The sequence below is a fragment of the Schistocerca americana genome, chromosome 6 (genome assembly GCF_021461395.2).
Source record: "Schistocerca americana isolate TAMUIC-IGC-003095 chromosome 6, iqSchAmer2.1, whole genome shotgun sequence".
NCBI lineage: Eukaryota > Metazoa > Arthropoda > Insecta > Orthoptera > Acrididae > Schistocerca > Schistocerca americana.
This window is the reverse complement of record NC_060124.1, coordinates 371685386-371709394: the sequence shown is the minus strand read 5'-3', so window position 1 is coordinate 371709394 and position 24009 is coordinate 371685386. Positions and strand designations below refer to the sequence as shown.

The window sequence follows — 24009 nt, the reverse complement described above, 5'->3', positions numbered from 1 at the left end:
AGCTCAGTCTAGCACACGTGGAATTAATCCCTGTTAACTAAAACATTTAAGTTTATTCAGCGTAACGTACAGAGGTTAGGCCAACACCTGATTACACGGTCATTTATACTGTTTAAATTTAGGTCGACCATTCTCGTCGTGTTGTATGTAGGGGATACTGGTGCGCATTAAAGCGGATTTCCTTCCGGAATTTTTAAAATTTTTATTAGATTTGTCTTGTTTAAAATTGTTTAGTCTTATAACGAGTTTATTACTCTAACTCAATGCTAAATTTAAGAGTGCAAAATAATTTTTTACAGGCCCAAGTCGAATGCGTAAACGTGTCCCAGACATGGGCAAGTTTACGCATATATGGGGGCATGTTTATACATTTCATAAAACATAATAATGAGTAAAGAAAACATACTACTAAGATTTAGAAAATATGTTTTTTGGCAATAAATAAAATTACAATCTTACTTACACCAAGGAACGTTATAACAGAAGACAATTTTACTGACAGTAAACAATTTGGTTTTTTTTTCTTTTTTTTGACGAAATTCCACCTGTTAGCTTAAAATGTCCTGCATAGAAGTCTGAATTTTAATTAAAGACCTGTTCAATAACATTGTACGGATTGAAATTTACTCATGTAAAATGTGCTTCTTGTTGCACAATCGTTGTGGGCCTACCTTTTACATCTAAGGCACTGGAATCATTCCTGATATCTTTTGAACTGGTTCTATCGTTTCAAGCTGTAAATACAAAATCAACTTTGATTCTCTTGATCAGACTGCTGCAGAAGAAGAGGATGAGACGTTCGTTGAGACATAAGTTCTTGGAAATTCTAGTTTGTGAGAGGAGATTGAGAGGTAGTTGAAGATACAGCGTGATAAACGATGTAAATGGACGCAGAAATTGCGCGGACCTGAAGAGGCTGGCAGAAGACAGAAGGAGAACATGGAGACCTACCATGTGAAAAGTTGCCTTTGGGCAGAGCACTAACTATGTCATCAGAAATAGGCCCATCAAAGTTTTTCCTTGTACTTGATTTTAGCGTATCACTCATTGCTCTCATGGGATTAAATTTTTTACTTGAGTTTCATTAGTTTCAAATTGTTCATTTAGGAGCTGATATCTTCTATTCCCTGTGCCTTCATTTATTTAAGATTGCGTTTCCAACTGCTGTTGCCTTAAAGCCACGTTTACTGGGGTATCAGTTAGAATGGCAAAGCAAGATACTGCGTAAACGTGTCCCACCGCTGTTTCTGAATTAGTTTCGAAACTACAGTAGTAACTTTCAGACTTCCAAATTATACAATTGTATTTTGTAATGTAGAATGATCTTCCTCGAACGGACATATATCTGTCTATTCTCAATTCTAAAAATACGTTCCCTAGACTTACTTGACTTACTTCTTTTGACCCCTTTGGGAGCATAGGTCATCGAGAACTCGCCATTTCTGACTCTGGCCATTTCCCTCAATTCCGCCCGGGTCTTGCCGGCTGTCCTTGCTTCCCTTTTCACCGTCCTCTTGCATGTACCTATAGGCCTGCCTCTCTCCCTTGTTACTTGAGGATTCGATTCCAGTTTGCTAGGAGCTTCAATATTTGAGTAGCGAAAGCTACTCAGCTAGCACAGAAACACAAACATGTTCTTCGCACTAAAACGTTCATTGAACTGATGCCGTGAAGCTTATATGAGCCGTTAGTAGATGGAAGTAAAAATTTTCCATTGTCGTCAGGGCTCTAGTGAAATTGGTTCCCGAGAATAATGCTCCACATAATCGTGCCCCTTACGTAAAATTGCTCTGGGTTCCGTTACTTATCCGGTGACCGAGCTTTAGGCTACCTGTAATTTCCTGTAATAGATTAAGGGGCTCCGGAACGCCCTATACTTGCAATGTTAAAATAACGCTTATAAATTACATCTTTCCTCACAAAGTATTTGAGGTAGGAAGTTGAGCTTTTTACAGATTATTTATTGGAATATGGGCTACAACTTAACACAGGGATTTTACAAAATTTTAGTTCAGTTATTAAAGATGATTTTTTTCAATTGTAATGAAAATTCACAACATTTTTTGCAATTTTTTATTTATATATTCAAAAATATACAGTTTTTTGGAAAAAGGCTGTGTTAAATTATGCAGAAGGTACTGTGTAACATTTACTGAAAGTTTGAAACAAATATGTTTGGAAGATCCTTAGAAAACGTGTAATTAGTATGAGAAAATAAAAGGTTTGGGAATCGAGCGACAAAGATTGGATTAACTTTTTAGTGCATTCCAGGTCCATAGGATGGATTATCTTCATCCTCTGCAAACCCCTCCTCCAGCTTTCTCTCTTGTTCCTCCTCCTGTTTACTCTTGCTTGTATTTCTAGACTCTTTACAGCCCTGTCTGCAGCCCGAAGGCGTTCCTTGTCTAAAGCAAGCATCGCTCGTTGTTGTGTTCGTAGATTTTGCTACCATTTTCTTCAGTTGCAGTTACTGCAACACTGTTCCAAAAGGTGGTCATGTATGAACACTTATCACATTTCAGTTGTATTTCACTAGCAAGTCCTTCGTGCTTTATTATGGAGAGTTCCACACCAACTTCACTACAATGAATACATCTTACACAGTTTGAAAAAATTCCTTTGAGAACCGACATATCAAATATTTCATTCACATCCGATTCGCCCATAAAACATTCATAGTTTTCACTCATTGAAGCAAGCTTCTTCTGTGAAGTATTTTCTTTCCCACTTTGACTGGTATGGGCAGGTGTACTTGAGAGGTTAGGTTCACTCACTTGGTTATCGTCTTTATTGTTTACAGTAATAACACATACCTTTGGCTTTCCAACATTTCTCCTTTTCTTAAAAGCATTCAGAGGATTTCTAATAACTTTACTTTTACTCATTATTATACTTCAACAAAACAGAGACTCAAGAAACAGAATTAATTACGAATATTTTCGAGATAACGACAGAGTAAATAAACATGAAACAATCGACAATCACACCGGCGATATATATTGAACCATCACAGGTTAGCCACAACACATACTTTATCTCACATCACTTAAATGTACCTGATGAACACGGACGTTAATAATAACACCATTTGACAGCAGTTTAACAGCGCCACAGTGGGTCACGCCCATGTAGAACACATTTCAAAAAAAATTTAAAAATAGTTGTAGTCTTCGGAATTGAATAAATTATATATCTATTAAAAGGTAATAGTCTGCAGATTCAGAAAACGCAAAAAAGGAAAAATTGAACTTTTCATGATTTTGAGCCTTTCCGGAGCCCCTTAAGGTGAATATTGGGAGTGTTCCTCTGGAAAGCCACTCCTGTTTTCGTTCCGCAGTCCGAGTCTGTGCACCGTCTTTAATGATCTCGTTGTAGACCAGACGTTAAATACTGTTCTTTCGTCCTTCCTTTCTTCCTTAACATACAACTGTCACACAGGTTGAGGAAGGGGACCATCGTGTGTGAGTAAGAACGCCCTTCGCTTTGTGGCTGTTGAAGCTACCCCACGGCGTGTCTTAGCCAGTGTCATACAAATTCTTCTTTCGTTCCGTGATGGCTTAGCAGGTGCCCGCGTGTTTGCTTTTTACTTGTGTAGGCTTAGAGTTAGACTTGAGACGGGTGGTACTCACGTATGACGGTGAGCTCCTTCTCCTCGGAGCGGCGCGTGAAGATGGGCGTCAGCGTGGACACCTCGCACGAGTAGGGCCCCTGCGCGTTGAAGTGCACGTCCCTCAGCACCAGCTGCCGCTCGTCGCTGCGGTTCCTCTGCGGGCACGAGAAACAGCCGTCAACGCCCGCAAGCTGGCCGCGGCAGGGCGCACGTTCTAACTTAAGACACCCTCTCTTCAAGTCACCCTCCTTGTTACGGAAACAACCAACATCAGCACTGTTGAGATTTTTCACCAACAATGCTGTTGTGTAAATTGAAAATTGGGCAAAGTATTTTTTAAGCTGAGGTGCAATAGCCGGAAATGCATAGAAATGAGCCATTACAATCTACAACTACTGGAGTATAATATACACTCCTGGCCATCAAAATTGCTACACCACGAAGATGACGTGCTACAGACGCGAAATTTAACCGACAGGAAGAAGCTGCTGTGATATGCAAATGATTAGCTTTTCAGAGCATTCACACAAGGCTGGCGCCGGTGGCGACACCTACAATGCGCTGACATGAGGAAAGTTTCTAACCGATTTCTCATACACAAACAGCAGTTGACCGGTGTTGCCTGGTGAAACGTTGTCATGATGCCTCGTGTAAGGAGGAGAAATGCGTACCATTCCGTTTCCGACTTTGATAAAGGTCGGATTGTAGCCTACCGCGATTGCGGTTTATCGTATCGCGACATTGCTGCTAGCGTTGGTCGAGATCCAATGACTGTTAGCAGAATATAGAATCGGTGGGTTCTGGAGGGTAATACGGAACGCCGTACTGAATCCCAAAGGCCTCGTATCACTAGCAGTCGAGATGACAGGCATCTTATCCGCATGGCTGTAACGGATCGTGCAGCCACGTCTCGATCCCTGAGTCAACAGATGGGGACGTTTGCAAGACAACAACCGTCTGCACGAACAGTTCGACGACGTTTGCAGCAGCCTGGACTATCAGCTCGGAGACCATGGCTGCAGTTAACCTTAACGCTGCAACACAGACAGGAGCGCCTGCGATGGTGTACTCAACGACGAACCTCGGTGCACGAATCGCAAAACGTCATTTTTTCGGATGAATCCAGGTTCTGTTTACAGCAGCTTGATGGTCGCATCCGTGTTTGGCGACATCGCGGTGAACGCACATTGGAAGCGTGTATTCGTCATCGCCATACTGGTGTATCACCCGGCATGATGGTATGGGGTGCCATTGGTTACACGTCTCGGTCACCTCTTGTTCGCATTGACGGCACTTTGAACAGTGGACGTTACATTTCAGATGTGTTACGACCCGTGGCTCTACCGTTCATTGCAGCAGGATAATGCACGGCCGCACGTTGCAGGTCCTGTACGGACCTTTCTGGATACAGAAAATGTTCGACTGCTGCCCTGGCCAGCACATTCTCCAGATCTCTCACCAATTGAAAACGTCTGGTCAATGGTGGTCGAGCAACTGGCTCGTCACAATACGCCAGTCAGTACTCTTGATGAACTGTGGTATTGTGTTGAAGCTGCATGGGCAGCTGTGCCTGTACACGCCATGCAAGCTCTGTTTTGCTCAATGCCAGGCATATCAAGGCCGTTGTTATGGCCAGAGGTGGTTGTTCTGGGTACTGATTTCTCAGGATCTATGCACCAAAATTGCGTGAAAATGTAATCACATGTCAGTTCTAGTATAAAATATTTGTCCAATGAACACCCGTTTATCATCTGCATTTCTTCTTGGTGTAGCAATTTTAATGGCCAGTAGTGTAGAATAGGTTAATCACCTTAGGATCAAATTACGAGCTTTATGCAATTTTTCAATTTACACGAAGTGGTAAAGTGCCCGCTTTGCTCGGGATGAGTGGCCACATTGCTTTAAACTGAAAAGTAAGGGATAAAAACGAATTTAGCAAGCAAATAAATAGATTTTACTGTAAAACATGATTCGAATTTACTTCAGCTTTTCACAAAGAGAAGTCGTACTGCGTTCCTCAGCTGCTGTACAGACGTCGTGGGCCCAGGGCGTGCACAATCGGGTTCAAAATGGTTCAAATGGCTCTGAGCACTATGCGACTTAACATCTGAGGTCATCAGTCCCCTAGAACTTAGAACTACTTAAACCTAACTAACCTAAGGACATCACACACATCCATGCCCGAGGCAGGATTCGAACCTACGACCGTAGCGGTCGCTCGGCTCCAGACTGTAGCGCCTAGAACCGCATGGCCACTACTGCCAGCGAGCACAATTGGATCCACTGCTTTTCTAGACTTGAATTTGAAAATTTTTCTACGCAATACAAGCACTCTTTGTCTTCGTGATTGTCATGAAAATGAGCTCTTCTAGCGTTGGGCTATCTGCTCTTGCACTCTTCCTTTTATTGCCCCTCTTCTCTTCGGGGCCGCGCGGGATAGATGCGCGGTCTGAGACACCTTCACGGTCTGGGCGACTCCCCCCTCGGAAGTTCGAGTCCTCCCTCGGGCATGGGCGTGAGTGTTGTCCTCAACGTAAGTTAGTTTAAGTTAGGTTAAGTAGTGTGTAGGCTTAGAGACTGATGACTTCAGAAGTTTGGTCCCATAACACCTTACCATAAATTTCCAAATCTTTTTTCATTTCAGGTGCTTTTGGTTTTTCCTACGTTTTACTCGCTTTTTCTTCTCTTTCTTTATTTGCCGTTTGTAGGTCACGCTTTAGGGACTTGCTATAGGTGTCGCCCTGTAGCCTGTAGCCCTTCTTCCGCCAGCTGCTTTTATGTCCTCCCTCCCCACCCCCACAACATAACGTGGCCACAACTAATCGCCGAAATGACAACTTTGCCCACGTTGAAGCTCCCTGCTGTCGTTGGATAAGCAGCTGCAGCAGCAAGTCGTGTACTCCTAGCTCACTCATTTGCTACATAGTTTAATTCTTAATTTCTTTGCGTGTTTTTGGTACTTGCATTGTCCAATTCATAAATTCCGGGCGTATTATAGTATTTGAGAGTTGTAGCATCGCGTTTTAGTACTTGAATAGTGTAAATTCGCGTAGTCGTTTGTCTTCTGTTTTTGTTTTGAACGGCCAGTGTCGGTTGGTCACAGTCAGTGTGCTCCCTGCCGTCGTTGGATAAGCAGCTGCAGCAGCAAGTCGTATACTAGCTCACTCATTTGTTACATAGTTTAATTCTTAATTTCTTTGCGTGTTTTTGGTACTTGCATTGTTTAATTCATAAATTTCGGGCGTATTATAGTATCTGAGAGTTGTAGCATCGCGTTTTAGTACCTGAATAGTGTAAAATCGCGTAGTCTCCTTCCGCCGCCGAGCAGTGTGTCAGCAGTGCGCAAGTAGCAGCATTACTGCATTTACTACGCAATCTTGTATTTTAATAACCGTTTGAATTTTGTGTCGATTTGTTTGTGCTCTCTGTAGATTAGTTCAGACGTTATTCGCACAACAGTTTTTAGCATGGATAGGGACTGCAACTGCTGTGTTCGGATGCAGGCTGAGTTGGCATCCCTTCGCTCCCAGCTTCAGGCAGTGTTGGCTTCGGTCACACAGCTTGAGGCTGTTGCCAATGGGCATCACTGTGGGGTTCCGGATGGGGGTTTGTCGGGGACGGCCAGCTCGTCCCACGCATCCCCCGATCGGACTACGACTGTGGTTGCCCGGGATACTGCCCGCATTGAGGCTGATCCCACACCTGTGGTAGAAAGGGAGGTCGTCTCAAGGTGTGGCAGGGGGCGAAAGACATTCCAGAGGGCTGAACGGAAGGCCTCTCCAGTTTGTCTGACGAACCGGTTTCAGGCTCTGTCTCAGGCTGATACTGATCTTCGGCCTGACATGGCTGCTTGTCCTGTTCCAGAGGTTGTCCCTCAGTCTGCAAGATCCGGGCGGTCGCAGAGGATGGGCTTACTGGTAGTTGGGAGCTCCAACGTCAGGCGCGTAATGGCGCCCCTTAGGGAAATTGCAGCAAGAGAGGGGAAGAAAACCAATGTGCACTCCGTGTGCATACCGGGGGGAGTCATTCCAGATATGGAAAGGGTCCTTCCGGATGCCATGAAGGGTACAGGGTGCACCCATCTGCAGGTGGTCGCTCATGTCGGCACCAATGATGTGTGTCGCTATGGATCGGAGGAAATCCTCTCTGGCTTCCGGCGGCTATCTGATTTGGTGAAGACTGCCAGTCTCGCTAGCGGGATGAAAGCAGAGCTCACCATCTGCAGCATCTACGACAGGACTGACTGCGGACCTTTGGTACAGAGCCGAGTGGAGGGTCTGAATCAGAGGCTGAGACGGTTCTGCGACCGTGTGGGCTGCAGATTCCTCGACTTGCGCCATAGGGTAGTGGGGTTTCGGGTTCCGCTGGATAGGTCAGGAGTCCACTACACGCAACAAGCGGCTACGCGGGTAGCAGGGGTTGTGTGGCGTGGGCTGGGCGGTTTTTTAGGTTAGATGGCCTTGGGCAAGTACAGAAAGGGCAACAGCCTCAACGGGTGCAGGGCAAAGTCAGGACATGCAGGGACCAAGCAGCAATCGGTATTGTAATTGTAAACTGTCGAAGCTGCGTTGGTAAAGTACCGGAACTTCAAGCGCTGATAGAAAGCACCGAAGCCGAAATCGTTATAGGTACAGAAAGCTGGTTGAAGCCAGAGATAAATTCTGCCGAAATTTTTACAAAGGTACAGACAGTGTTTAGAAAGGATAGATTGCATGCAACCGGTGGTGGAGTGTTCGTCGCTGTTAGTAGTAGTTTATCCTGTAGTGAAATAGAAGTGAATAGTTCCTGTGAATTATTATGGGTGGAGGTTACACTCAAAAACCGAGCTAGGTTAATAATTGGCTCCTTTTACCGACCTCCCGACTCAGCAGCATTAGTGGCAGAACAACTGAGAGAAAATTTGGAATACATTTCACATAAATTTTCTCAGCATGTTATAGTCTTAGGTGGAGATTTCAATTTACCAGATATAGACTGGGACACTCAGATGTTCAGGACGGGTGGTAGGGACAGAGCATCGAGTGACATTATACTGAGTGCACTATCCGAAAATTACCTCGAGCAATTAAACAGAGAACCGACTCGTCGAGATAACATCTTGGACCTACTGATAACAAACAGACCCAAACTTTTCGACTCTGTATGTACAGAACAGGGAATCAGTGATCATAAGGCCGTTGCAGCATCCCTGAATATGGAAGTTAGTAGGAATATAAAAAAAGGGAGGAAAGTTTATCTGTTTAGCAAGAGTAATAGATGGCAGATTTCAGACTACCTAACAGATCAAAACTAAAATTTCTGTTCCGACACTGACAGTGTTGAGTGTTTATGGAAAAAGTTCAAGGCAATCGTAAAATGCGTTTTAGACAGGTACGTGCCGAGTAACACTGTGAGGGACGGGAAAAACCCACCGTGGTACAACAACAAAGTTAGGAAACTACTGCGAAAGCAAAGAGAGCTTCACTCTAAGTTTAAACGCAGCCAAAACCTCTCAGACAAACAGAAGCTAAACGATGTCAAAGTTAGCGTAAGGAGGGCTATGCGTGAAGCGTTCAGTGAATTCGAAAGTAAAATTCTATGTACCGACTTGACAGAAAATCCTAGGAAGTTCTGGTCTTACGTTAAATCAGTAAGTGGCTCGAAACAGCATATCCAGACACTCCGGGATGATGATGGCATTGAAACAGAGGATGACACGCGTAAAGCTGAAATACTAAACACCTTTCTCCAAAGCTGTTTCACAGAGGAAGACCGCACTGTAGTTCCTTCTCTACATCCTCGCACAAACGAAAAAATGGCTGACATCGAAATAAGTGTCCAAGGAATAGAAAAGCAACAGGAATCACTCAACAGAGGAAAGTCCACTGGACCTGATTGGATACCAATTCGATTCTACACAGAGTACGCGAAAGAACTTGCCCCCCTTCTAACAGCCGTGTACCGCAAGTCTCTAGCGGAACGGAAGGTTCCAAATGATTGGAAAAGAGCACAGGTGGTCCCAGTCTTCAAGAAGGGTCGTCGAGCAGATGCGCAAAACTATAGACCTATATCTCTGACGTCGATCTGTTGTAGAATTTTAGAACATGTTTTTTGCTCGAGTATCATGTCGTTTTTGGAAACCCAGAATCTACTCTGTAGGAATCAACATGTATTCCGGAAACAGCGATCGTGTGAGACCCAACTCGCTTTATTTGTACATGAGACCCAGAAAATATTAGATACAGGCTCCCAGGTAGAAACTATTTTTCTTGACTTCCGGAAGGCGTTCAATACAGTTCCGCACTGTCGCCTGATAAACAAAGTAAGAGCCTACGGAATATCAGACCAGCTGTGTGGCTGGATTGAAGAGTTTTTAGCAAACAGAACACAGCATGTTGTTATCAATGGAGAGGCGTCTACAGACGTTAAAGTAACCTCTGGCGTGCCACAAGGGAGTGTTATGGGACCATTGCTTTTGACAATATATATAAATGACCTAGTAGATAGTGTCGGAAGTTCCATGCGGCTTTTCGCGGATGATGCTGTAGTATACAGAGAAGTTGCAGCATTAGAAAATTGTAGCGAAATGCAGGAAGATCTGCAGCGGATAGGCACTTGGTGCAGGGAGTGGCAACTGACCCTTAACATAGGCAAATGTAATGTATTGCGAATACATAGAAAGAAGGATCCTTTATTGTATGATTATATGATAGCGGAACAAACACTGGTAGCAGTTACTTCTGTAAAATATCTGGGAGTATGCGTGCGGAACGATTTGAAGTGGAATGATCATATAAAATTAATTGTTGGTAAGGCGGGTACCAGGTTGAGATTCATTGGGAGAGTCCTTAGAAAATGTAGTCCATCAACAAAGGAGGTGGCTTACAAAACACTAGTTCGACCTATACTTGAGTATTGCTCATCAATGTGGGATCCGTACCAGATCGGGTTGACGGAGGAGATAGAGAAGATCTAAAGAAGAGCGGCGCGTTTCGTCACAGGGTTATTTGGTAACCGTGGTAGCGTTACGGAGATGTTTAACAAACTCAAGTGGCAGACTCTGCAAGAGAGGCGCTCTGCATCGCGGTGTAGCTTGCTCGCCAAGTTTCGAGAGGGTACGTTTCTGGATCAGGTATCGAATATATTGCTTCCCTCTACTTGTACCTCCCGAGGAGATCACGAATGTAAAATTAGAGAGATTAGAGCGCGCACGGAGGCTTTCAGACAGTCGTTCTTCCCGCGAACCATACGCGACTGGAACAGGAAAGGGACGTAATGACAGTGGCACGTAAAGTGCCCTCCGCCACACACCGTTGGGTGGCTTGCGGAGTAGATGTAGATGTAGATGTAGATTACACAAAAATTATAAGCCCTCTACGAGCATGGCCGAAATTTCAGGATTATGGAGCCAGGATATGGCGCTTCCGACATATTTTCATTAAAAAGACATGTCACATTCCCTTTGCACAATAAATACACAAACTGATCACTTATCTTACAACAGAATAAGTGAAATCCACAAAAAGGCCGAGAAGCTGTACAATAGACAGATTAGACTTCACGAGGTGACTGTCCCTTCTGGGAGAATATGCTAGAGCATTTCCTCCCACGACGCCAGCACCATTCCCCAAGATCCTTAAGGTCACTTAGCTCGCCATGGCTGCTTTGCCTCGCTCTCCCCTACATGAAAGCTTTTTCCTTGGACGATCGTAAGCCATTGCTGAAAGAATTGGTCAAAACGTCCACTTAGTGTGAATGATGGCAGCTGCCTTTAAGTGGAGAAATCAGTATATGTCCTTTTTAACCTTAAGCACTCAATTTTTGGTTTGCCCGAATTGAGAATGAAGGGTATCATTTTAAATTTAAACAATAGGCAAAGTTACTGGGCTTCATTTTTGATTAATTGCTTGGTTGTCGGAGCTGAAAGGCAATCTGTGACAGAGCGTTAAATATTTTAAAATATTATTCATCATTTGGTTTTGAAGCTCTAGCAGTGGCACTGTTTACAGACCATTTATTACGCAAACAACTTTTTTTAATGTATACTGTCCATTCACCTGAACGTGATTAACTGTCAAAAGCCTTTTGCAGCGCGGATTACTGCAAGATGTGCAGGGAGAAAGTCAGTGAGGTTCTGACACGTATTGACAGGTACGTGGAATCAGGCAGTCTCGAAATGCGCCACGTTACTCGGTTGATAATCCATGGCACGAACACCCCGATCGTGACAGTCCCACAGTTCTCGATTGGGCTTGGGGGACAGGGGAGTACGGAATACTCACCGTGATGCATTTCGAACCAAAACGTTGCGTTGTACTGATTGTAGACGCCATTGTGCCCAGGAAGAAACAAACTGTACGTACTGGTGAACATGGTCCCACGGACAGATACAGACTTGTGTTGATCCATTGTGCCAAAATGATGAAATCACCCAGGGATGCTACAAAAACATTCCCCAGATCATAACGCCCCTCCTGGGGCCTGGACCCTTCCGATGATTGTTGCAGTGTGTCTGTTTCCAGACGTTTCAAGCTGATGGATCATAAAACGTGACTGATCTGAAAATACCATCTGTCGACACTCCATGGATGTCCAGCTACAAAATAAGTGTGCAAATTCCAGCCTTCGTCGCCGAGTAACAGCAGGCTGCATGGATACATGAACCAGTACGCCTGCTTTGGAGGCCCAAGCAGCAACGTTCGCTGGACGGTTGTTGAGGAGACATGTTGGTAGCCTCTCGGTTCATCTGGGTGCTCAGTTGCTCAGCAGTTTTACACCTGTTTACCAAAACACATCTCCGCAGCCTTATTTCACCCCTGTCACCTATGGCCCGAGGTGCACAATTGCCTCGGTGTCGATTTTGGATAGCGATAATTATTTTGCCGTTCAAGGTATACTCTATCTACGGTGGCACGAGCACAGCTTACAAATTTAGCTGTTTCTGAAATGCTTCCACCCTTGTCTCGAAAGCCATGACCATGCCCTTTTGGACGTCAGATAGATCTCTTCGTTTTCGCATTACGACAATGGCTGTTGTGTAGTCCAGGTATCTTTGACACCCTTTACATAACCTCCATTGCTGGTGGTGCTGCCCGCCGTCTGTAAGTGGTTCTTGCACGTTGAAGTCGAACGTAGGCGATGGTCACTTTAAATTAACTGCATCGTGTATATAACTGACCAAGCGCGTTTCAGTACCTTCGTGCCATTCAGTTCTGCAAAACGTACACTTTTTTAAGTAACAAACACCTGAACGATATTAGGCCAAACAAGTTTTTGCCTGTTGTTATTTACCATTTTTTTCTTTGATAGGTTCTCTAAGACCCTCTAAACATTACTGTATTTTGATAGCTTGTCGTCTGCAATTAAATGATGCTACTGCGGGTTTGGTCGGTGAGCTAATCAATCAGATTAACTACAAGCGTAATTCTGATCCGGAATATTCTTCCTCATCTACATTATTATATGTTGTGAAGATGCACACAAAATCGTAGTGTATGTTTTTGAAGGACTTCACTCGCAGATTATTATTTTTCAATTCACAAAACTCGGTGGTTATGTTTCAGCCGTGTGTCAGATCACCACTGATGTTCAGCTGTTTTCATCTTAATTTGGCAGCATAACTGAATTTTATTCCCTTTCTCTTTCCCTCTGCGTGCATATGTCTCTCTCTCTCTCTCTCTCTCTCTGTGTGTGTGTGTGTGTGTGTGTGTGTGTGTTTTATCGGTCTGTGTTGTCTTTGGGTGATCAAGAGTTGCGCGTGAGTTTATATACTTGATCTGTTGAATTTGTGTGTGTTCCCTGTGATCCAAGCTTTCTTGTGTTTTTTTGTCTGGCCTGCATTCTATCTGCAGTTTCTGTTTGATTAATATTTTGTGAACTATTTTATTATTGCAGGTGAGTATGTGAGATTTTGTTTTGTGAGCGTATTTTTGTTCTGTTGTGTTCTGTGTGTCATCACAGTGAGTTGCTGTGCAAGTTACGTGCATGTCGCCTGTCATTTCCCTATCAGTTTACGTATTTTTTGTTTTATTTTCTTTTTCTTATGGGTATAATAAGCCTTCTCCCCTACTATTAAATGTTGTTATTGTACTTAACTCTCATATGTAGTCCTATTTGTTTATGGGGGTTCTGTTTAATTTGTGGAGCATGAACCTGGAGCTTGCTTGTTTATTTATGGGTTTTTTGACTGAATGGTGGTGCTTGTGGTCGTGATTTTTCTGTATATTAGCCTAGCCATTTATGATGATACACTGCCAATGCAAACAATAAGAACGTATCGTAACGCTGTCCTAATAGCGATCGTGGCATATAGTGGGAATGCTCTGGAACACAGAATTCCGCTCATAACACCAGCATTGGTTAACAGGGTGAAATACTTCTCCAGCTGACAGTAGATTTCATCTCCGTCTCTAGATACGAAAAAAAACGAGGTGATGTGTTGCATGAAGAAAGATCAATATCATGAAGTGCTAAATTTTGTCACGAGCCGTACGCTGACTACTGGCATCGATCTGGTAGAAGACCTGCCTCCAAATATGCCTATGATGATGAAGGCACTTCAAAATTAAGGGATCACTTTTACGAAACGCTGTAATTTCCTCCCGGTTACCGTAGAAGTCTGAAATTTGACTCGAAGGTGCCAACAACGTACCTCAGCGACGGTGCAAAAGTGTAGCACCCTGCGACGTCACCAAAGCGCTCGTAGACACTTGAAACTGAAAAGTATCGACACGTGCAGAAAAAATGCCACAGTTGAGAAGTTCATGTGGTAAGTAAGGTAAATTAATGATGTCACATTGATACATAATTTCACAAAAATTCTGTCCAATGCCACCGCTGACGTGTCAAACGACGAGAAATTCGTCACATCCCTTCTTAACCACGTTTTACCCCTTCTTTTGGCACCTCTGCAATGATGTTCAGAAAAGCGACGCCTTGCTTTGAAATCACGCGGTTTACTTATGGAAGGCGGAGGAAAACATTTCAAACACACCGCTGCTGTGTGTCGACACAGCAGATGGCATAAAGGGCGTCAATAAAACCACCCTTTCCATTGCGGCGTTGATTCCACACATATCGTGGTCGAAAAAGACAGCTCGTAATGCGATGAGCAACAGGAAAATGTTCTTGACAACCTTTGACACTGCTGACACTCCCGATGTTTCAATCCCCTCTAAGAACATTGTGGGTTGCATCCCCATTTACATTGATAGCATGGAGAGCGGGCATCATCCAACTGCCCTTTCATCAGTAATACTACAAGGTGCCAAGTTTGTTTTATTTCGTGGTGATACAAACATTGCAATAAATAGAAAATCATGTACAGTCGTAGAAATATCAGTTAGTGAAATTTTCATGAAGATTAATAAATTCTTCCTTGCCAATTCCTTGACATTCATAGTTTCCCGCCAGTATATGCCTAAAATCTTACGACAAGCAGACTGAAGAAGTTGACAGGATCAAATTCTTGAAATTGAAGTTTAATAATATATTCAGTATGGAGAAGCATATCGCGGAACTGCCGATCCTCTTAAACAAATCCATACTTGCAATACGGATTGTGCCAGACGAATGTGATATAAAAATTAAAATGCTAGCACACCTTTGTTTGTTTTCATTCCATAAATTCATGAGTTTTTTTTAAACAAAATTTCACGTTAAAAATATATCTCTTCTTCGGACTAATTGCGCAGATTATGGAGTCAATATTAAGTACAAGAATAATCTTCACAGAGATTTAAAGTCACCTACTTTGGTCCAGAAAGGCGTCCTTTATTTAGGAGCACACTTTTTAGATATCTTCCCAGCTACCATAAAACGTTAACTATTAACGAAATTCAATTTCAAAAGAGCCTAAGCGATTTGTTGGTGGCTAGCTCTTTCTAATGCATTGAAGAATTTCTTAGCAAATCCGAACGATGTGTATATGTCACCAATAATATCGAATACTAGGAGTGTTATGTGCCATCTGACTTGTGTACAAATTCGAAACAGAATGCGTTCATTGTCAATAAGTGTTTTCTACTTGATGATGCATGGCTACAGTAGCCTAAGAATTAGCATGCTACTCAACATTTAAATGTTTTGTGGTAAGTTTGTTGTTACTTGTTAAATGAAAATGTGCTTAAGATTTTTTGACTTCTCCCGCAACCATGAAGACCGTTTCACCTAGCGTTATGGAAGATAAGTTAGCACATTCGGTTTCTTTCTAAATGTTTATTTCTTTCTGAGATCCTTCAGGATCTCCTCCCTCTGGATGTTTTGGAACGAGAAATAAATCTAATCTAATCACACGATCACACAGCGAAAAACACTGCCGGGAAAGTGAAATTAGTACAACTGGATTTTAATACGATTATGGCATGTGTTACCTGGGTGATAGCAGATGTATTAATAATGTTTTCAGTATAGTCAGCCAACAGATAGGGTAGAGGGGTAGCTACCAGAGCTCCATCTGTGTCTATCCTTTAATAGGGAATGCTCATAGCCAGAGGGCTCAGCGTCGTGCGAAAGCATGATGCTATCAGATGCCCGAGAGGCGCACTCATGCTTCCTACAGCCAACTGACATAGTTTGAAAGGGGTCGAATTGTGGCCTTCCTTCAGAGAATTGCCACATAAGTTGGGCGTGTTGTCAGTTGTGCAGCGACGTTATTATCAGTGGTCATGTGAAAAACCTCACACCCGTAAAGGAGATTCTGGATATCCACGTAGCACAGACGTCCGCTAGGATCGTCGTATTGAAAAGACAGCTGTGGCAGATCATATAGTACCACAGCACAGATAAAAGGGCTTGTGAGACCAGATGCGTCAGCACGACCTGTTGCGAACTAGTTATTACCAGTGCGACTACGAGCACGCACACCTCCAGCCCGTCTTCCATTCAGGGCACATCATCGACGAGCACGACTTGACTGTTGCCATGAGAGGATAATTTGGAAGATGGAATGGCGCGCCAAGGTCTTCAGCGATGGAAGCAGATTCTGCCTAGACACAAGCCATGGTCCTGGTGAGTGTTGTGTCGTAAAGTACATTCGTCTAAGACACTCGCTTCACCCCAGGCCTTTTGGTATGGGGTTCGATAAGCTAGAACTCTCGTTCATCTTGGGTGTTTTTGGAGGGGACGCTAACCAGCGATCCATACTTGCAGAATGTTGTTAGACCAGTTCTTTCGCCGTTCTTGCTATTGTAAGGTGATGTGTTCTTCCAATAAGATAATGTTTGCTCACACACTGCACGTGAAACACAACGTGTTCTGCAAGAAATGTAGCAACTTTTCCGGCCAGCCCGATCTCCGGACGTGTTACCAACCGAGCACGCATGGGATGAGACGAGAAGTAATTTGTACGACTCGTCAACCAACAACTCTTGCAGAACTACGTGAATAAGACGAGCAGGTGTGGCATACCGTATCCCAGGACAGCATTCGCCATCTGTACAATCGGCTGGATGCCAGATTCAACGACTGCATTGCCGCCATGGAGGCTACACCACAAACTAACACTGGTGTTTCTGCATGAGTTGTTGCCTCGTACCTCAGAACCGCTTTGCTATTCATCTGTAAATGTAGTCACTTCGTGTACTCCGTATGCAGTGTTGCAACATTAAAACTATGAACTACGAACTACATTTTTGAGGCGGTGTATATTGGATTTGCTGTTGACTGCAAACTGACATCAGCCTCAACTTCAGAGATCCTGGAACGCAGTGTACCCACATTCGGTTATTCTGTTCCACACGTACTCATCCTGTATCAGTATACATACGAATATACATACATACGTCGTTAAGTCAAAAGTTTCAAGACTGATTTAATAAGAGACATAGGAAAAATGAGATGGTGATTTTAAAGCTTCAGGAGTTTTCATTGTCACCCTCTACTTGTGTAAATGTACAAAACGTTCATATAACGATGTTGAACAGTTAGGGAAGTCCTTCTTTGGGATATTGTTCATCTGACGCTTCATATTGGTTTAACGGACACTTATGACATCAAAATGTTTACCCGTCATGTGAATTTCTGCACTTTTTTCCAGAAAATAATTGTTCGCATTTTGATTTTCAATCTACAAAGTGGTGACAGGCTCCACAAATAATTTGTCTTAGTTATGGTCATTATCTTTTATTTACAGACGCGTAAAGCGATCTAAGGCGTTCTGATTTTTTTTCCTGTGATCCAGCAACGATTCTTTTCTGAAGATAAGGACGCCGTCAGTCAACTATTTGGTAAACCATCAATGTATTTTGAAAATTTTAACTTTCGTATTACGAATTCTTGACTCCATCTTGTTTCTCTCACTCCACAATATTCTGGAAGATCTCAGTGAATGCTACCCAGTTCGTCTGAGTCTCTCTTACAGATCCGAAAATACACCGTGGTGTATAAACTACATTGCATTTATTCTGTTCTCTCCCTGCAAACTAAACTCAGACTCGACTACGGAGATCCTGGAGCGTAATGCATTCTTTTTCGGTTATTGTGTTCTGCACATACTCATCCTATATCAGTATACAGTAAACTTTCGAAGATCCACACTCTAATGCAAAACTTTTCAGAACTTCTACGCGTAAATCGCCTCCTGTGATGTCAAGCCAGTCAATCGACTTGGAAACTGTAAGTTATCTATATGAACAGACGTCTCTGTTTCACTAGGCACTCAGCAGTACAGTGGTAACAATAATATACATCAGTTCCCCCCCCCCCCCCCCCCCCCAATGAAGTTTCGTAAGGCGCCACACCCTTACGGAATATACATAAAGATTATAAATAATTCAAGAATTATATTGACACCCACAAAGACCATGAGTACATGTATTACCGTAATTTTTAAGAATAAAGCATTTTTAAATATTTTAATTTTTAAAGCGGCCCTTGACTCCATGTGAGCTCCATGTCAAAGTTACCTAAGTCGGGAGTTTCGCTCTTCGCATTGGCTGTGAAGTAACTGATGTAATGTCGTCGACTGTTGTGGTGATTTAGTTGTCCGGTTTTGTTACAAATCAAAACATTTAAATTCACTGGAAATATGCGCAGAAAATGCTCTTTCACAGTTCAGAATGTAATGTTATTAAAAATGGTTTTAATACCTACTCCACTGTCAAACAGGAACCCTGTCTGTCGACGGTTCTGTTCACCGTAGCATTAGAGGAGTCTATCCAGCATGTTACGCGACTAGAGGAAAAAAAAACAAAAAATAAATCCATTTTTGATTTACGGTGATTGTATTATTCTTTAAAGAGGTAATAACATGTAAATAGTAGCTGTCACCCAGCAGTTAATTGCAAAATGTGAGTGAAACTGTTACGCAGCGAAATGTTAACAAAATGAAATAATTTGTGTTAACCTTAACTCTCAAAAGTAACACAAATTTAAATATGAGGAGACCTACTTTACTATAGCAAATGACGTGATAAATAAAATCAAAATTCAAAATCCAAATAAAATATATCGCACTATGTCAAAACTCTTGAAAAGCAGATATAGTTTAGGAAACAGAAACAGTTTACTAAACAAACGGTAATAATAGATTAACGTTAAGCCCTAGACTCTGGCAGAAAGAAATAGGTGAAGATGTACTAAATATATTCGACAGGAGAAAAAAAATCGGAAAATCTTTAAAGGACGGTCATTAGAGAACAGCTAGTTGAAAAAGAAAGGTATGACCTGACAGTGTAGCAAAGATGAAAGCTGGAGGAATTAAGTAGCCTGGTCAAGCATGCAGGACGCTAGAAGACAGATTCATCAAGATAGAAGGATCTACGGAAGAAAGTTGATCACCAAAGCAATCAATAATAATATTTTTAATAACTAGAAAAATGACCTAACATTTTTGAAAACTAACAGCTGGAGAGACAATTGTAAAGACAAACAAACCTGTTGAAATATTATTCAGTCAACAGCACAGAGCACACAAATATTGTAAATGCTTTATAATTAACATTTAGCTTTCGATTGTTTTGTAATAATAGTGATAATAATAATGAATGTAGTATGTAATAACCATCATACGATTTTACGTCATTGTACATCGCACTGTCTTTTTTGATTTGGTACTTTTGTGCTTTTCTTCTATACGGTTGTGATGACAGTCAGCGCCGAAACGCGTCGCGAGGAAAAACAGATACTAAAATTTGGAGTACACGCAGACTGTAACTACTGCTGTTCCGGCTCGACGTCTGCGCCCTGCGGGTTGCCGCTCCCCACTCCCGTAGGCGCTACTCTTGCGAAGACAAGGAGCTATGTATATCCCAAATACTTCCTGTGTTTGTATACGGTGCTGATTGTAAACATTCTGTGTAAAGGCTCAACGCTAACAAGCAGCGCCAAGGACCGCTACTATCGTACGCAGGCATCGAACACAACAACAAATGCGCCGCTGCTATCATGGATTATCTTACGTTCGCGGATCACATGATCCTCGAAAGCTCGCAGATATTCTTCCGCAGCAGTGTAATTAGGCCGCAAAACGCGGGCAGCAGCCTTTTCAGTAGTTGCAAGGGCAACAGTCAGGATGATTGACTGATCTGGCCTTGTAACATTAACCAAAACGGCCTTGCTGTGCTGGTACTGCGAACGGCTGAAAGCAAGGGGAAACTACAGCCGTAATTTTTCCCGAGGGCATGCAGCTTTACTGTATGATTACATGATGATGGCGTCCTCTTGGGTAAAATATTCCGGAGGTAAAATAGTCCCCCATTCGGATCTTCGGGCGGGGACTACTCAAGAGGATGTCGTTATCAGGAGAAAGAAAACTGGCGTTCTACGGATCGGAGCGTGGAATGTCAGATCCCTTAATCGGGCAGGTAGGTTAGAAAATTTAAAAAGGGAAATGGATAGGTTGAAGTTAGATATAGTGGGAATTAGTGAAGTTCGGTGGCAGGAGGAACAAGACTTCTGGTCAGGTGACTACAGGGTTATAAACACAAAATCAAATAGAGGTAATGCAGGAGTAGGTTTAATAATGAATAGGAAAATAGGAATGCGGGTAAGCTACTACAAACAGCATAGTGAACGCATTATTGTGGCCAAGATAGATACGAAGCCCACACCTACTACAGTAGTACAAGTTTATATGCCAACTAGCTCTGCAGATGACGAAGAAATTGAAGAAATGTATGATGAAATAAAAGAAATTATTCAGATTGTGAAGGGAGACGAAAATTTAATAGTCATGGGTGACTGGAATTCGAGTGTAGGAAAAGGGAGAGAAGGAAAAATAGTAGGTGAATATGGATTGGGGGACAGAAATGAAAGAGGAAGCCGCCTGGTAGAATTTTGCACAGAGCACAACGTAATCATAACTAACACTTGGTTTAAGAATCATGAAAGAAGGTTGTATACATGGAAGAACCCTGGAGATACTAAAAGGTATCAGATAGATTATATAATGGTAAGACAGAGATTTAGGAACCAGGTTTTAAATTGTAAGACATTTCCAGAGGCAGATGTGGACTCTGACCACAATCTATTGGTTATGACCTGTAGATTAAAACTGAAGAAACTGCAAAAAGGTGGGAATTTAAGGAGATGGGACCTGGATAAACTAAAAGAACCAGAGGTTGTACAGAGATTCAGGGAGAGCATAAGGGAGCAATTGACAGGAATGGGGGAAATAAATACAGTAGAAGAAGAATGGGTAGCTTTGAGGGATGAAGTAGTGAAGGCAGCAGTGGATCAAGTAGGTAAAAAGACGAGGGCTAGTAGAAATCCTTGGGTAACAGAAGAAATATTGAATTTAATTGATGAAAGGAGAAAATATAAAAATGCAGTAAGTGAAACAGGCAAAAAGGAATACAAACGTCTCAAAAATGAGATCGACAGGAAGTGCAAAATGGCTAAGCAGGGATGGCTAGAGGACAAATGTAAGGATGTAGAGGCCTATCTCACTAGGGGTAAGATAGATACCGCCTACAGGAAAATTAAAGAGACCTTTGGAGATAAGAGAATGACTTGTATGAATATCAAGAGCTCAGATGGAAATCCAGTTCTAAGCAAAGAAGGGAAAGCAGAAAGGTGGAAGGAGTATATAGAGGGTCTATACAAGGGCGATGTACTTGAGGACAATATTATGGAAATGGAAGAGGATGTAGATGAAGATGAAATGGGAGATATGATACTGCGTGAAGAGTTTGACAGAGCACTGAAAGACCTGAGTCGAAACAAGGCCCCCGGAGTAGACAATATTCCATTGGAACTACTGACGGCCGTGGGAGAGCCAGTCCTGCAAAACTCTACCATCTGGTGAGCAAGATGTATGAAACAGGCGAAATACCCTCAGACTTCAAGAAGAATATAATAATTCCAATCCAAAAGAAAGCAGGTGTTGACAGATGTGAAAATTACCGAACTATCAGCTTAATAAGTCACAGCTGCAAAATACTAACACGAATTCGTTACAGACGAATGGAGAAACTAGTAGAAGCCAACCTCGGGGAAGAACAGTTTGGATTCCGTAGAAACACTGGAACACGTGAGGCAATACTGACCTTACGACTTATCTTAGAAGAAAGATTAAGGAAAGGCAAACCTACGTTTCTAGCATTTGTAGACTTAGAGAAAGCTTTTGACAATGTTGACTGGAATACTCTCTTTCAAATTCTAAAGGTGGCAGGGGTAAAATACAGGGAGCGAAAGGCTATTTACAATTTGTACAGAAACCAGATGGCAGTTATAAGAGTCGAGGGACATGAAAGGGAAGCAGTGATTGAGAAGGGAGTAAGACAGGGTTGTAGCCTCTCCCCGATGTTATTCAATCTGTATATTGAGCAAGCAATAAAGGAAACAAAAGAAAAATTCGGAGTAGGTATTAAAATTCATGGAGTAGAAATAAAAACTTTGAGGTTCGCCGATGACATTGTAATTCTGTCAGAGACAGCAAAGGACTTGGAAGAGCAGTTGAATGGAATGGACAGCGTCTTGAAAGGAGGATATAAGATGAACATCAACAAAAGCAAAACAAGGATAATGGAATGTAGTCTAATTAAGTCGGGTGATGCTGAGGGAATTAGATTAGGAAACGAGGCACTTAAAGTAGTAAAGGAGTTTTGCTATTTGGGGAGCAAAATAACTGATGATGGTCGAAGTAAAGAGGATATAAAATGTAGGCTGGCAATGGCAAGGAAAGCATTTCTGAAGAAGAGAAATTTGTTAACATCCAGTATTGATTTAAGTGTCAGGAAGTCATTTCTGAAAGTATTCGTATGGAGTGTAGCCTTGTATGGAAGTGAAACATGGACGATAAATAGTTTGGACAAGAAGAGAATAGAAGCTTTCGAAATGTGGTGCTACAGAAGAATGCTGAAGATTAGATGGGTAGATCACATAACTAATGAGGAAGTATTGAATAGAATTGGGGAGAAGAGAAGTTTGTGACACAACTTGACCAGAAGAAGGGATCGGTTGGTAGGACATGTTCTGAGGCACCAATTTAGTATTGGAGGGGAGCGTGGAGGGTAAATATCGTAGAGGGAGACCAAGAGATGAATACATTAAGCAGATTCAGAAGGATGTAGGTTGCAGTAGATACTGGGAGATGAAAAAGCTTGCACAGGATAGAGTAGCATGGAGAGCTGCATCAAACCAGTCTAAGGACTGAAGACCACAACAACAACAACGCTCTCCAGCGGGCAACCTAAAGCCTATAATAGACTGAAACTACTAAATCTACTAATGGCCGAACTTGGGAATTGCAGCCCTCCACAGTCTTCCACATATATAAATCTTTCACCGTCCCATCCTTTGTTATGCGACTGTTACGTGGATCTCCATCCACCTAAGTTTTATCAGCCCTTCCAGGTCCTGGAATGCCATGCAGTTTGCCTTGCTTTCCGAATCCATTTACCTTCCGCCACAAGGATCGTTTATCACCTCATCAGATTACCGCCTCTTCGTACGGACGTTGAACACCTCCAAGCAACCTATACCATCCACAAACTCGACTCCAATAATTGTCCTTTCCACTCTACTTCCAATCCTCATACGCTGCTGGGCCTTAACCAACACATCCCACCAATCCTCTACCTACGCACCTCCCACATACTCTCCCAATGAAGCTTTAACCATCTCCCCCTCCCAGATCATAAACTCTGCCAAGACATTTATCTACCCTATGAGCTATTGGTCAACCTCATCCATTAAATCTTAACACGGGTACCTCACCCTCCATTTCCAACACTTCCTTATCCACCTTTTTCCCTATTTGCATTTCTGTCCCCAGTCTCACTTTTTCCAGCAACTATTAACGTCACCAATCTCCCCCTCTTTTATCCCACCAGCCACTCCTTCCCCAGCACTACCACCACTACTATGCTCCAGTCCTCCTTCCTTATACCATCACATCCTGCGTCCTCACCTGTCAACCTTTCTCCCCTTTAACAACCGACTTCCTTTCATACGGTAGGTCCTTCCAGTTTCCAGTGACA

The 24009-nt window shown here is 42.7% G+C and overlaps 1 protein-coding gene across 1 annotated transcript in view; it reads right to left on the bottom strand.

The window, feature by feature from the left end:
• The window catches only part of LOC124619430, a 641742-nt gene that overhangs the window by 53212 nt on the left and 564521 nt on the right, over positions 1 to 24009 (bottom strand). Inside the window, exon 3 of the mRNA XM_047145805.1 lies at positions 3630 to 3765. Coding sequence (XP_047001761.1) covers positions 3630 to 3765 — 136 coding nt within the window. The remainder of the gene's footprint in view (positions 1 to 3629; positions 3766 to 24009) is intronic.